General features: G+C 37.8%; 1 protein-coding gene across 5 annotated transcripts in view; it reads left to right on the top strand.

Moving 5' to 3' along the window:
- Nucleotides 1-15,614, top strand: part of MAPKAPK3 (MAPK activated protein kinase 3) — a 56,186-nt gene that overhangs the window by 28,334 nt on the left and 12,238 nt on the right. For 2 of the 5 annotated variants that reach the window (XM_087924057.1, XM_087924056.1), the window contains exon 3: nt 6,044-6,153. The exons of 2 other annotated variants lie outside the window; for them this stretch is intronic. In XM_087924057.1, coding sequence (XP_087780183.1) covers nt 6,079-6,153 — 75 coding nt within the window. In that variant the 5' untranslated portion in view covers nt 6,044-6,078. Of the gene's footprint in view, nt 1-3,336; nt 3,378-6,043; nt 6,154-15,614 lie in introns of those variants that run through there. One more of the 5 variants, XM_087924058.1, reaches the window with a different exon arrangement.

The raw sequence follows: 15,614 nt of genomic DNA, 5'->3' as shown, positions 1-15,614 counted from the left end.
GTCAGTGCTGTTGTAACTTTGAACAGTCATTAAATGAACTGTTGTAACTCAATCATCATTAACTTTATGGCACTAACAAAAGACTCTCTGTTAGTATAGATAATCAGAATCTCCAGAGGGCCATATGCATTGTAGACTTCCAAGGCTTCCTGGACCAACCAAAGGATATTCATAGCATAATAGTACACTGTTGATGTTATCTGTTGGATAATGAAATGTCTGCAAGCAAACTCCTAAGGTCAGAGAAGCTGCTTGAAGCCATGATGGGAACACCATGCCATAGGAAGTGGTTGTAACAGAGGAGGACTACTTTGAGGGCAGTAATAGAAAAATTAAAAGACCCCCTTCTCTTCCTGATCATATAAAGCAGGTTTGTCAAACTCCCGACCCACAGGCTGGATGCGTCATGTGCTGGCCATGCTCACACCCGGTTTAGCGAAGGGGGAAGAGTCCTGATACGTCACATGACGCTGCCGTGATGCTATGATTTTGACACCCCAATATAGAGAGTGCAGAGTGTGTACTGGAAGCAGTCAGTCTGAGGACTTAAACCATATAGGACTTTAAAGGTGACAGCCAGAACCTTGAATCATACTTGAAAACCCACTGGCAATCAGTATAGCAGTGGGCTTTTTTTTTTTAATGAACAGTAATCTACACACACAAAAAGAACAGTATTGAGTAAAAAGCCCAAAGAGGGCTGAGCAGTAAGATTGGAGAAATGTTAATGTTTTGGTGCACTTATTGCTACAGGGAGCCTCAGACCTTAAATTTTACCCATGCTTGGCCAGGTTTTTCTTTATTTTTTACCAGTTTTGTTCTGGGCATACTTAGTTCTTAGTATTTGAGTCTGTTCATTGTTGTTTTAATGACTATTATCCACACAGAATTGCAGAAATGAGATGGCCAGATTTATAAATCATATACATCAATAGATAAATATTAAAGAAGAGCTGGATTTTAGTGTGCTATCTTATGGAGAAGAATGAACATTTGGCTTGCATCAATTTGTTTGCTTTTCTTTCTTCCCATATGATTAACTGCCCTTCTGTACTCCTATAAACCAGAAGGCATGGTGAAGTAAGCAGATTGTTTTGTCACTAATGCTTGGAAAATTGGATTCATCTGAAGGAAGAAGAAAAAAGCCTTTCATCCTCCACTTAATGAAAAACTTTAGAATGGAATAGGAAATAGAGTGGATATTCTCCTCCATGCTGCATCGAGAGCCCAGGATGGGTTGACTCCTTCCTATGATGTCATTTAGCTGAGTCTGCACTAAGATATAAAAGCCAGCCCCCGGGAGAGACCCCAGCTTTTGACTCAGCTCCTTTCAGTCAGTAGCTGTGTCTCTGAAAGCGTTCTCTTAGATAGCACTCACCAGCAATCTTCAGTACTTTTTTTCCTCGCTTCAAGCAGCTTCCAGGGCAGCTGCTCTTCCAGGAGAGCAGGGCTGTCTCTCCTGCAACGTTGGGAGCAGTGTTACAGAGCTCTGTGCAGGCAAGCTGGGCAGCGTCTGTAGACCTCCCCCATGCCTTCGGTTTGGAGTGATCGTAAAAACGATTGGCAAACTTGTAAGAGCACAAGCTAGCTGATCGTGTGGCTGGTTGCTGCATTTTTCCCTTGCTCAGGGCTCTGTATAGCCTAAGGAGCGATTCTTTGATGTTGGAGCCTGTTTCCCCTAGTCAGCGGCCATCTTGGATTGAAACTTCCACCATGAAGTGAGCGGCCATTTTGTAAGCCCAGGGGCCAATTTATACCCTAAGGGGCTTAATACAAAAAATTTCCAAACAGTTTCTTTCCATTGCAAGAGCCTTTATTTTACAAATGGAGCAAGATAAGGCTCAGGCAGAGCTTTCCCCCCCCAGTGGAACAGCCTCTTAAGCCCAATAAGAAAAAAAGACGTAGGCAATGCACCCAATCAGTCCAGAGGTAGGTGGCTGCTAAAATCAGAGCTAAGGCTCTAGCCCCTAAGAAGGCAACTCAGGCTGAGTTGAGGGCAGAAAATCGCAGACATGCAGCCCTAGAGAGGCAGTTCAACAGAACTATTCATCAGAAGGGAGTGCGACTACAGCATGTTTCAGGTGATACCCGTGGCCCCAACCAAACCCTCCCAGGGGAGGAGAAGTTATCTATGAGCCTCTCCATCCTCCTTCCTGGTCTCCTAGGCTTCTGCAATACAATCTGATCCTCAGGATCTCAGCAGATCTGGGCCTTATTTCCAACAGGCTTCTGGGCCGTATGCTCCTTCCCCTCCCTCCAGGCCTCGAACCTTTTCTCAATCTAGGCCTGAAGCCACCTTCACTCCCACAGCAGTGGGCCTTTGGCTTCTGCCTCTACCTTTGAGCATAGACCAGGGGATATCCAAGATGTTGTCTCATTGGCCATTAGGCAGGGATTGGCTGAAGGCTTCAAGCAAATTCTCCAACCTCTGGAAAGGGTTGATTGATTATGGGCTATGAAGTTAATGTTAACTTGCAACAACCACATAGATCATTTCCATAAACTTTTACCTCCCTTCTGGTTCTCCAGGTCTTTCAAAGGTGCACACTTTGTCGCTGTAATTGAATCCATTATCTTTGCTGCTGATTGTCACTTTCACTTTTCCCCTACTTTTCAGAGAGGTCTTTGCATTATGAATCCAAAGTAGGATAATTTGGAGCCTGGTCTTTGTCCCTCAAGTGAAAACTCTGAATTGACTTGTTCAATAATTGGTTATTTCCTTTGCTTTCCTTGACTAACGGTGCCATTCTCAAGAGTCTTCTGTAACATCAAAATTCAAAAGCATCAATGCTAATACTGTTCTACTTCCTCAAAATCTAACTTTCACTTCCATAGACTGAGGAAAATCATCACTTCTGATCTCTGTACTTGTGTGGTGAGTAGAATGCTACATGAATTGATAAAATATTTAGATTTGTTACAGCTTCCTGACACCAAAAGAAACTGATCTGCCACTTTCATATTTTCATTGTCAAATGTTAAGGGTGGTTGCTGTATCTATTGTCATTAGTTTGGTCTTTATATTAATCTTAGTCCTATTTTTTTTCACAGTGCTCTCTGATTTTCATTATTTTGGCTTCCAAATGATTTGCATTTTCAGCTATCAGAGAAAATGATATATTTGGGAGGTACTGTTTCATCAAGCAATAAAGATGCAAATTTGATTCATGTGCCAGTCAATTAAGTGAGAATAGGGCTGAGGGCAGATTCTGTTAGCTTTGTTGCAGTTGTATTTGTGTTTAATTGGGAAAATAGAGTAAATGATTGTACTATTCATAAAGAGTGTAAAATAAGTAGATGAATTTATGTCTTTGTTGACTGTTTATCAAAGGAAAATGGATTGGGAAAATTCAAGACGTGCAGATGCTGATAGAAAGGTATGTAGTCTGTTGTGAATAGTGTTTGTCAAAAGCAAAAAATGGTTGCGCATGGGAGCATGCTTCTAATCCTTTGTTATATGGAAGAGTTGATATGTAATGCGAATGGGATACTTAATATATGATAAAATAAAGAGGGCTAGAATAAATGGATGCTAAATAAATGCAATCAGTACAAAATAAGTATTTTGAAGTAGTTTGGATGTAAATAGAGAATAAATGAGAATACAGCTGCAAAGTAGTGAATGGGTTAATACGAATAGGAAAACTGAGGAAGTTGTTGAGATCCAAAAGAAAAGAAAAATAAGAAAACTAAAGAGCAAAAGGTGATGTATGAGGTAGCCTCTGGATCTTGTGAATGGTTTGAAATTCACTTACTTTGGCTTACTATTTCTTTACTGTATTTGTGTACTCTACATAATAGCGCATAACGTACAAAAAACATGAGGAAAAACTCCAGAAAGCTAAGATTGTATATCCTTTAATAAAATGCTCAGGCTGTCTGTATCATCAATCAGGTAGAAACAGATTTGGAGGGAAAATATACGGTAATTTTTTAAAAGAAGGGAATCTATCTTGCCACCCTGTGTAATTCTGTACATGTACTTATAGCAAAGTAAGCTTAGACTTGGAAGTGAAATTCGGTGGAGCATTCTAGAGTGTTAGAAAAACAACCAGATAACCTGATCCTTCTGCCCAAAGACAGTAGTAATTCGCCTCTTTTCTGCCTTGTGATAGTAGGGTGTAATAGTAGCATCTCCCTTTTAAGAATTTCCCCACATTCAGATCTATACATTTGTTGCTTTAGTAGGTTTGGGAAGCGTCAAATGGTTCTGGTACATATTATGGATACGTATTTAAATAAAGATACACACTCTAGATTGGAATAAGATTCATATTCAGGTCTGTATCTACATTGTACAATTTGTTGCACATTAATACATGTATGCATAGCTACAGCAGATTTAAAGCCAGTGCAGTATAAGAAATCAAACTGTATGCTCTCTTTCAATCTCTATTTTCTCCCAAAGCTCTCCTTAAAATTATGTCCTTACTCTGTTTCCCCTAAAGTGCTGTCTAAATATTCCAAACCATCTGAGTGTGCTACTTCATGTTTTTACCCTTTTCACATCCTCATTCTTCAGATGTCTCTTTTTAACCTCATACCAACTGCATCTATTCAGCGTTTTCATAGAGTTCAAATTACACAGTTTACAACAGCCCTGGGAATTACAGCAAATGGAGTTATTTTTAGGATTGATCTGATTACCAACCTAAGAAGAACTTCCTTTATCATGAGGTGCTCGTCTCGGTACTATAACCTCCTTGTAGACTGTACATCAGAAAGGAAGCAAAAAAAACCTGTTGGAGAACTTGTGTGCAAACTAATTGCATCTTTTAATCACTTCTTCAGATCTCATTTAATGAACGTTCCAGGTGCCTTCAGGATAATAACGTCAGAGCCCCAGATTAGTTTGCCTGCTTTCAATATTGGGTTGTGATATTTCACCAGAGTCATTTTTAAGGAGCATTAAGATCATGTATGATATATATAGTACAGGTAGTCCTTGACTTACAACAATTTGTTTACCAACCGTTCAAAGTTAACAGTGGCACTGAAAAAAGTGACTTCTGTTTTTCACTCTTATGACCATAGCAGCATCCTCATGGTCATATGGTCTAAAACCAGATGCATGGCAACTGATTCATATTTATAACAGTTGCAGTGTCCTGGCGTCGTGGTAATTTTTTCAGACTTCTGACAAGCAAGTCAATGGGGAAGCCAGATTCACTTAACAACCGTGTTACTAACTTAACTGTCTCATTTAGCAACAGGAAGTTTGGGCTCAATTGTGGCCATAAGTCGAAGATCACCTGTACTAGAATACGCAAAGTAATAATGTTGAGATTACCAAGCATTCAATATCTGTGTCTTTGATCTGTGTAAAAAAATACCCCCACCCCCACCCCCCCAGTCCCTTATCCAATTCATTCTTTTTACCCGTGTAAAGTAGTTCATTTCTGGCAGGCAATTTGAAAATGAAATAAGGAATATTCTGTAAAAGTATTCCTTTTTTAAATAAGGCTATGTAGAAAGATAAAATGCGAGAAAGATGTTAAAATAAGTCCTGCTCATGAACCTAGACTAGGTGGTTAATCTATTTTGATCCCGGTTTCCCAAAAACAGATGGTGTAGAAATAACCCAAAACAAAATTACATAATATGAACTAGACCACAACATATATTTTTACATCTGAATACTTAAGGAGGGATGGAGTTTGGCCATGCCTGGAAGCTGGCATTTCTAGGCCATTTAGTATTCTAAAAAGCCAGTATTTTTAAAAATGTATTTATTATTAAATTTATTTGCCACCCATCTCATTTCAAAGCAGTTCTTCTTTCAAGGGTACTGTAAATTTGTGGTCATTAGTAAAGATTGTATCCAGCCAACAAAGGAAAAATGTTGTTCACAAAATGTCAAAGTGCTGTACTTGTTGCTATAATGCCTCTTTGAGTTTTTTCACCCCTCATTACCCCACTGTTTATAACTTGTATAAAAAATTGAACCTTGCTCTTTGATAGCTTTGCCTGCTCTGTGAAATCTCTTAAAGATTCTCATAATGAATTTCTATTTTTCTTTGATTTGTGCTGTCACTCCTTTCAGGTTTCTGACATAGCTTCTTCTCATAAGACCTTTGGATGAAACCAATTGCCTGTTTAGTCCAGCATCCTCTTACCAGAATGGCCAGCCAATTGCCACTGGAAAGATCACAAGTAAGCCATGAAGGCAGTAGATCTCTACTGCTGTTCCCCAGTAACTGGCATTCAGAGTTTTCCTGGGGAGCAGATAGTCATCATACATAGTATGCATTACAAATGTATCCAGAAGCATGTCTACATTTGTTTAAAACAATCCAGTTGATGGCTAATCTCACGTCTTTTCATAGCAAACTGCATTTAACTGCATTTTATAAAGTAGGAGAGTTGTTTGTCCACTTCTTGTCTAAGCAGGCTAGTAAATACTTTCAGTCCCAATGTCTGGAAGAATTATGCTGAATATTATCTACAGTGATAGATCTGCATTTCTCCTGTCCTGTGGGCCGAAACTCTCAGAGTATTCCTTATGTTTTCTTTGCAGTATAAGAAATATATTGTCCCTCATGTACTTAAATCCCTGGCATGTGCAAAATGATGAGGGAATGGCATTTTCTTATTGGATGTTTATTGATTTAATTTATATGCTTATTTGCTGCCCATCTTGCTATCCTTGCTATCTAGGCAGCTTACAATACAGTAAAAACATAAGAAATTTTAATATACTGTTTATTGTTAAATACAAGAACTTTGGCAACAACAGAAATAGAAGGTTTATATGTACAAAATATGCATGATCTCCCTTGAGAGCACTGAAAATTATGGCAAAGATAGGGAAGATATGCTGTTCAGTCAAAATCTTTGGGCTGTTTTCCTTGAGAAGGTTATTTGTTTTACTTATTTCATTATTCAATAATAATTGATTTACTTATTTCATATTTTAATAATAATTAAGACTGTCATGCTAACAGCACCTGGGGGAAATTTTATATTGCCCTGGTTGCCTTTATTGTGTTGTGAGTTGACTTACAACCCCTGGGCTCACATTTTATAGAAGTAGGATACTAGTTAATCTTAATTTATTTTCACATTACATCAATATTTGAATTAGTAAATTGATGTATTTAGACTTAATAATTAATACAGTCTTTGAGTATCCACTTGGTAACTTAAGGGAGCCAAACAGTTTTTTTTAACCTTTTTGTCTCTAACTATGGGAAGGCCTTTTGAATTGCCTAGTTTTAATATGTTCCCATCAGCTTTAGTTGAAAGCAGATTGTTTGTTTGTGTCTCTGTGCACTTGATATGTATATGACCAAAGGGTACCAGAGAAATGGACATTGTGCATTATTTTATCTTTGCTACAGTGTTATACTGTTCATATCAAAAAGTCCTTCTTTCTTTTCTATCCATGTTCCTGGATGCTAGAAGAATTTGATATAGGCTGTTTTTATTCTTACTGTTCTATGTTTACTATTTAGAAGCACCTGTAGGAAAGTTTTTGCTAGAATCTATCACATATGACAGAATACAAACTTCATCAGATAAAGTGTAGATCACAAGAAATAGGTTACTCATTTTAGACATGTCAGCATCACTGGGGATGCATTCTACAGGTTTTGCTTTTTTGTTTATAACCAATGGTTTTATTAAAGTTTTTGTTGCAGAGATTAATAATCTTAATCAAACATATAGGTGAACTGAAGTCTCCATGAAATGCAGGGTACTTTTTTGACTTTTTTGTTATTATGTTGTAAAGAATAGTTTTAGGATGTAATCTTGATATTGTTATGCCTACTAGGAAACATTATAAATTTAGTTTCGATTTTTCTCTTCCTACAAATTCAAGTCAGTATTTATTAAAGGTGTTGTTATACAAAAAAAATATCCACTAAAAAGGTAATGCACCATTTTCTTTTCTGCTAATAGGAACAAAACATGCTGGGGCCCAATTAAATCTTCATTAAATATGAATTGGAAACCTGGGAACAAACGCTTGCGGTTTTTATCCAAGCCTACTTAACATTATTTTTTTTAATAATTCTGATTTGAATAAGGAGTTGTATTGTGTATACTACACCTTTTGCTTCATTGTGGTAGCTGATTTCATGACTGACATTATCCTTCCACTTGTCAGAATAACTTATCTGCTTTTTAGATGGCTCATATGCAGATGCATGCCCACATGCTCACTACTGCTTCAGTGGTGATCAACAAAAATGTTTAACCTTCACTCTTAAGCATAACAAGCACTCCCAAACTCATGCAAATAAACATATTTAGAATTGGGCAGTTAATCATAAATTGATTTGGAATGTTTAACTTATTACTCATCTATGTGGGAATGAATTAATCAGCATCAGGATATATTTTAGAAGAGAAAAACATGCTTAAAATATCCAGCGATAGTGGACTTTGGGTCATCTATCTTGTTTTCATCAAATCATCTTGATTTCTCCCTTCCTAGTATTTTTCCATATCTTTTCCATATCCGCAAGAAGAAAATAGAAGACGGATGAGGTTTTATCCCCACAGCTTATGTTCTGATATTCTCCTCTTCTCCCATTTGAAAAGTGTCCCAAGAATAGAATGATTGAAATATCACATATCTGATACCTGAGCTTCTCAACAGATTATCTTATATTCAAGGTCAGAAAAATTATCATGTTCAAAATAAGCAGTAATGTTAAATAGGATCCTCTGTTGGGAACTGTAGCACTTAGAGAATAAATCAATCAACTCTTCCTCTTGTATTACTGAATCCAAGAGATTTCACTGCCCCATCACTGTATAAATCAGAGTCTCCTGTAGGAAGCAAATTTTCATGCAACTTTATTACAGAGAATATTACAATACGTGTAGTAGATGCTTCTCTTGTCCACCTTATATCATATATGTTTATGTTTATATGATATACTGATAGTTTTTATCATGTATTTGTTGGTTATGTTGGTTTTTGCAGCTTTACAGTGTCATTTGGCACTTAAAAGAAGAAAATAGAAAAGCTATTATGTATTCTAAACAGATTCTGTAAAGGTTCTGTAAACCTATGACTGTTACCAAGCACATGAGAGATTGTACATAGAGGACATGCTATGAGTGCTCACCCAGTCAGATTTCTTCAGCCAGGTGCTAGTTTAGATATATGTATTTGATGAAGGTGTGAATATATATCACAACGATGTATATATATGGAATGTAATGCAGAGATTGTTAGACTTGGATTGGAGAAATCTGATTTATGTCCCCATGGATTGAATTAGGTTATTTGCAGTCAGTCACTCAAAGTGGCTTACATTTAACTCCTCTTTATGGGGTTAAATGTAAGCCTTTGAACTCAGAAAAGACAGAAAAAATAAATATAACACAATGCAAAAAAAATAGCTAACTTCAAGTCAAGCCAGCTTCATGATTTATAGCAAAGTAAGGAAAGCTGAGCTCAGCTTTTGATGATTTTGTGAACATGTCCATATAGTTTCCTTGGCAACAATACAGAAATTGTCTGCTATTATGTTCTTCTGGTAAGTGTGCATATACAACACACACATACACAGAGACTTTCATTTCCCAGGCAACCTTATAGCTTTGATATTTCAAGTTGGATCCCAAGCATAAACCAGGTCCAATTCTATTTAGCTTTTTGAGAGCAATCAAAACTATTTAAGTGTTAGGTATAGATAAACCTACCTATTTGTTTTCCATTACTGTTTAGATTTTGCTGAGCACATTGTAAAGCAAGAATATTTCTCTAAATGTGTAATTTTTAATCATAAAGCTATCATAAAAATGGGGGTGGGTGGGTTATTTCTAACTCCATCTGGTACAATAGAATAAGATAATAGCATCAAACCTCGTCTTTTTACTTTTACATAATAATAAACTATTTTTATAACAACAAACCTATCTAATCGGTAAAATCCAAAATTAAAGTTTCACTTTTTCCCACCTCAAGTACAAAGTCCAGAAGTGGTTTCCAAGTAGAAAACAAAAGTAATTGTGTTTTTTTCTTTTATCAAAGCAGTCAATTTAGCCATCTCTGCTAACTCCATCATCATTGTGGGAATCAAAGTGTCCTTTCATTTTTTGTGCATAAAGTAAACTTGCTGCCATCAACATACATAACGTCAAAGTTCTTTTTTTTTTCCTAAGTCTTTTTCCATTAAATCGAAAAGAAAAGTTTCTGGCTTATTTTTCACACAGGCAGAATATAATAAAATCATATTTCCAAACAAACTGAAACCAAGGATTCTCAATACTTCTGTAATGTTCGTTGGCTTTTATATTTTATATAATTTCCACATGTGTTACTAGTAATTAATTTGTAATCAGCAACATGATTTCACTGAAATCAAATTCTTTCTAGAAAATTTAAACGCCTCTCAGGCTCCTTAGTTTTTTTTCTTAGGTAGTGTTCTGACCCAGCCGAAGTTTCCAAAAGCAAACACAGATAAACTCAGTAACTCAAACTTTCACGGCTTTAATCTACAAATAAATCTCTTTGTAGATAACAGATGGCTTGCAGCCAATTAGTCCAATTAGAAAAACCTTGGCAGAAATAAATCAGAGTCTGTCACCACACTGAGTACTTCGAAAGGCAAAAGCCGTTTGAAACCAGGCTTATATTCCCTGGAGGGAGAGGCCATTAATTAGCATTCTTACTCCCAAGTCGCCTGTGCTGCTCTTTCATGAATCATCCTGCTCTCACTCACACCTAGCACAGGCTCTTGGGTATGTCCCCCTCATTGCTGCGGGCTAACCGCAACAGGTAGCTATCACTGTCCTGACACATCAAACAAACAACTCTTAAATCCACATAATTGTCAGTGAAGACTGTCAGCTCCCAGTGTTGAACTGAATCTAAATATATGCATCCAATTTTGTTTTATTTATTCAACTTACACAGCCAACCATCTCAACAAGTACTCTGGTAATTTCTATTACCATAGAAATTCAGGCCTTTCAGAAAGCAATGTGGGAAAAGCAAAAGACAATAATTTTACTTTTTTCCAGTGATGCTGCTTCTGGTTCCTACTAGGCCATTAAAGTATAATTCAAGGTATCTTTCTTTTTGAACATTTAATTGATGCTTCTAAGCCAGAGATGGAGAGAATTATTAAAAGAAAACAGTGGAAGGGAAGGATCAAGAACACTTCCTCCCTCCCTTCACCTCCACGTTAGCTTTCTTAAACTTCACTGGAAATTGTCCAAGTCCTAAAGCTTTCTGAAGTACAGAAGAAAAGAACTTGCTTGAATAAGTTATTTTTTCAATAATTAATGAAGAGAAGATTTAATATAATGCCTCAGATTATTAAAAAATTTAAATTTATGCTTTAAAAACTTATCCTCTGCTAATTCCCAATAAAAATACCCTTTATTTGCACATTCCATGTGGAGTGGAAAATTGTTAGCCTTAAGATATTGCAGTTCCCTGGAGGTTGCAGTTCTCAGCACTAATAATATTTTAAAATATATTTCAGAGTAAAAATACTTTATGCTGCGGCCTCTCATGTTCCACCTACTTATTCAACATAGTATATATTTTCATTTTAGTTCAAAATGAATTTATTTAGTCTAACTTTGAAAAGGTTAGCATTGCCACCCAATCTCGCATATCCCAGATAATCAGTAGCATCATTATGAAATTCTATATTGAGTTCTGTGAACCCTTAATATTAATTTAATACTCTGCCTAACAGTAAAGGTAAAGGATTTTACTCTGCTAAAATATTTTACTCTGCTAGGAGTTTTACTCCACTAGTTGTAGCCAATTTAGGGGTAGTGTTCATCTTTGCTTCTTTAAGCCATTGAGCCAGTGCTATTTGAAGAAATTTCCATGATCATGTGCACATTTAGGGTGGTGTCAAATTTTTCAATTTCCAAACATTAGGAGTGCTCAAAATTTGTGACATGCCTTGGGGATTGTAAAGATATTTTGGTTACTTTAATATAATTTGTATGTGCTTGGTAAGTAACTATGTAAATATCATAACTTTTTAACATTTTTTTTTTTTGTTTCATCGCACAAAGCATGCAGGGAAACACGGAACATTGTTACCTTCCCACTAAAGTGCTACCTCTTTATCTACTTGCATTTACATGCTTTTGAACTGCTATGTTAGTAGGAGCTGAGGCAGGTGATGGGACGCCATCACGCAGTGGTGGGTCTCGAACTGCTGGAGTATAGACCTTCTCCAGCATCTTTTACGCCACTGAGCCCTGCACCACTCTGCCTAACTGTAATGGAAATACATTTACGCCTATAAGAGAATTGCCTGAATATTATAGTAGGTACATATAGTTATAAAAGGATGCATATCTACTTATAATACATGCCAAGTGTAAGAATTGAGATATTGTAGATCACAATTCTGTTCACAGTGGCTTTGAAAATGCAAACTTTAAAATGCCAGAATTCTACAACACTTATATGACCCTCCAACTCCATCAAAATGCAACTGAATTGATTGATACTTGTAAAAGTGCTTCGTAAAGCACTTTTAAAAAATCTATATGGAATCATGTCTGTGCTTTCTTGTCGGGAAGGTTATAAGAAGCACTCTTCCTCTTTGGCCAATAAAAGCAGAAATACTAGACACTTATCCATGCAATAACATAGCATTAGAACAAAATGTAAGAAGAAGAAAAAAAATATTAAGCAACTTAAATCTTTGAACTGTACCAGAACATTTTTATGTAAATCTTTCTCAGAAAAAATCTGCTCTTTTGAAAGATAAAGGGAATACCAACTGCTTCATATTTATTAAGAATAGGGTCACTTTTCTTCCTTGTTTGCTTTACCAAAGATTACTTTTTTTCTCTGTTCTCCCTCTCTCTAAGTATCATAAAACTGTGATACCTCTAATGGGAGTAAGGCTACAAATGTATATGTAGTTACTGTAGAATGAACTGATTGGCCACTTTAGAAACGTCTTCCAAATAAACATGCATAGGAAAATGCATGTTAATATTGTAAAAGAAAAAAGAAAAATAATGACTCCTATTTATAGTGTATCTGTTATGTGATGGGAGGTTAAATGTCGTGTCTCCTGGCATACAAATTAAGCAGAACTATCATTTCTTTTTCTACAATATACTTGACAATTTGAAAAACTCCCTGTGCTCTAGATTCCATGCTTACTAAATGACAAAGAAGGAATTTGCCTATTCTATTTTGCTTTAGTTTTTGTTAGAGGGTAGCCATCTATAGCTACACACATACAGCTACGTTAAAATGCTAGAATGTTTTACAGGTACTTCTATTATTTTCTATTAGGGCTTTCCCCCTAATTAAAAGTCATTTTCTTTAAAATACTGAGAATTCAGTACAGGCGTTTTTTGCATATAAAAACGAAAATTAATAGCTGTAGAGTTATATTTTGATTTATAGAAAGGCGAGAATCACCTTCATGTTTTAAAGCTCCAAATCTAAAGATTATGGTCAGTTTGAAGCAGTGGGGAGAAGTTATAGTCTCCCTGAGCTTTGGGTTTTTTTCCCCTTTCCTTTCCATTTAGGGCACTGTAAGACCTATTTATTTATTGCCATTCTATGCCACTATAATCAGAAATCTCTTTTGTGCTTTTCTCTGTATGTGTGTGTCTCTCTCTCATTACATTCCCACCCCCCATCCCCATCTATGAATTTTATCTTGTGATGATGGATATATATATATATATGATGGATATAAATAATTATTCTGATAGCAAATTTACGGATCCTTCAAAATGAGGTTTGCATATATTATGGACTAAAGTATCAGAATGAAGGCAGTAAGTCTTGGAAAATATGAGGTTAAATTACCATTTAGGAAGCATAGTCATATAGTCAGCATGTAGTTAATGACCCTTATTTACTTAAAGATCCTACAAAGCACTTTGCAACTGCGAGGAATTGTATTGAGTAAGATAAAGAGGAAAAGAAGTAAATCTTTTTAAACACTGCCAGACAGGTGAAACGCCAAGCTATAAATTGCTTCAAACCTAAGTAAATCCTGTTACAAGCAGTCCTTTAGTTATGACCATATTTGAGCTTGCAATTTCTGTGATAGTCATAAAGCAGATCATCACGTGACCATATCTAATTGTACAACCTTTTTTTTTTACATTGTTCATTATATGACTGCAGCATCCAGGAAGCAAACACCATGCTTGTTAAGTGAATCTATTGCTCACTATGGGTGTCTTTTGCCAGAAACTGGAAGTATACACCAATTTCTGGGGGGGGGGGTGTTGGGGGCAGAATAAATTGCATCACTGAAAACAGCCATAAATGTGGATCAGTTGCTAAGCACCCAGAATGCAGTTACATGACTCGGGGGGGAGGGAGGAGCAGGCATTGAAACTTAGAATCCAGGTTGTAAGTTCCCTTTTTGAGGTCCAAGGACTATCTGTATTCTCTTTGGCTTCGCTCTTCATTACTATTACTTATAAACCTATTTTGGGGCGTGTGTGTGTGTATTTGACAAAGGTTATTTTTGTTTAAAGGGATGAGAAAGAAAATAAATCCTATATTTCAGCTACCACTTTTAATATTACAAGCATGATTTGTAATATTTTTCTCCCCAATATCTATTAAATATATACTGGCTATTAACTCAACCTTTTCAAATTGGAAAAGGATACATGATCTCAAAATACATTTAATTTCCATTTTGAAGGCTGACAGTTTAAAATTACAGGAAGTCCTTGATTTACAACAGTTCATTTACCGTGTTTCTCATATAATAAGGCCGGGTCTTTTTTTGTTTGTTTTTGAGCCCCGAAAAAACGGCTAGGCCATCTTTCGGGGGTGACTTAATTTCCCCCCTCCTTGCATCCTTGAGCGGGCAGGCAGCGACAGCTTGGATGTTGACCTTGGTGTTGGTGGGGCACTTCATATCGGGAGACCTTCCACCACCGTTGCTTTCCCTTCTCCCCATGCTGCGGCGGCGTTTGGAGCACCGCTGCAGTGTTTGGCACAGCCGCACGGCATTTGGCGCAGCCATGCAGGTCCAGCCAGGGCTCCTCCCTGCAACCGGAGCCCGGCGGAGACACTCAGCTTCAGGCGCTCCTGTCGCCGCCTTCCCAGGCATCGTTCGAAGGCAAAGCCCATTCTTTTAAAAACAACACCCTACTACCTGTACGACAAAGCCTCCCCTGCCCGAGAGGGCAGCCCAACCCCACATGGGGAGGTGAATCTCCTGGGGCTGCAGCGCAGGATTGGCCCACCCCAGGAGAAGTGCCCAGCCGCCATCCCTGCCTGGTGCTGGGCAGAGCGCAAAAAGCTTCACCTGGGGTGCCCAGCGCAGCTGACAGGTGGGCCCTCCTGCCCCGTGATGGAGCTCTGGCCAAGGCAGTGAGCACCTCCTGCCGGGCCCTTCGCTCATCCCACCAGGGCCATGCCGGAGTCAGGCGGCTTTGGGCTCTCTCCGCCGGACTTGCTGGCCAGGGAAGCAGAGCTGTCGTTGCCTCGCCTCCCTGTCTGTGGACAAGTGGGTGCTATCACTGCCTCAGGCAGCCTCTCCTGGTGGCCCCTTCAGGGTTGGGCTGGAGGGACTTGGGAAGCCAAGCTCGGATCAGCCCGGCTCTTTCACTTGGCAGGTGGGCGCACACCCGCGGCTCGCTTTCCCGGCTCTGCCCAGCCTGCCCGGCTCTGGTGTGGCCCT

Source organism: Pseudonaja textilis, chromosome 2, assembly GCF_049901715.1.
Source record: "Pseudonaja textilis isolate UNSWEBS1 chromosome 2, rPseTex1.2, whole genome shotgun sequence".
In the NCBI taxonomy this organism is placed as follows: Eukaryota; Metazoa; Chordata; class Lepidosauria; order Squamata; family Elapidae; genus Pseudonaja; species Pseudonaja textilis.
Note: the sequence above shows the minus strand (reverse complement) of the source record. Positions and strands in the feature narration are given on the sequence as shown.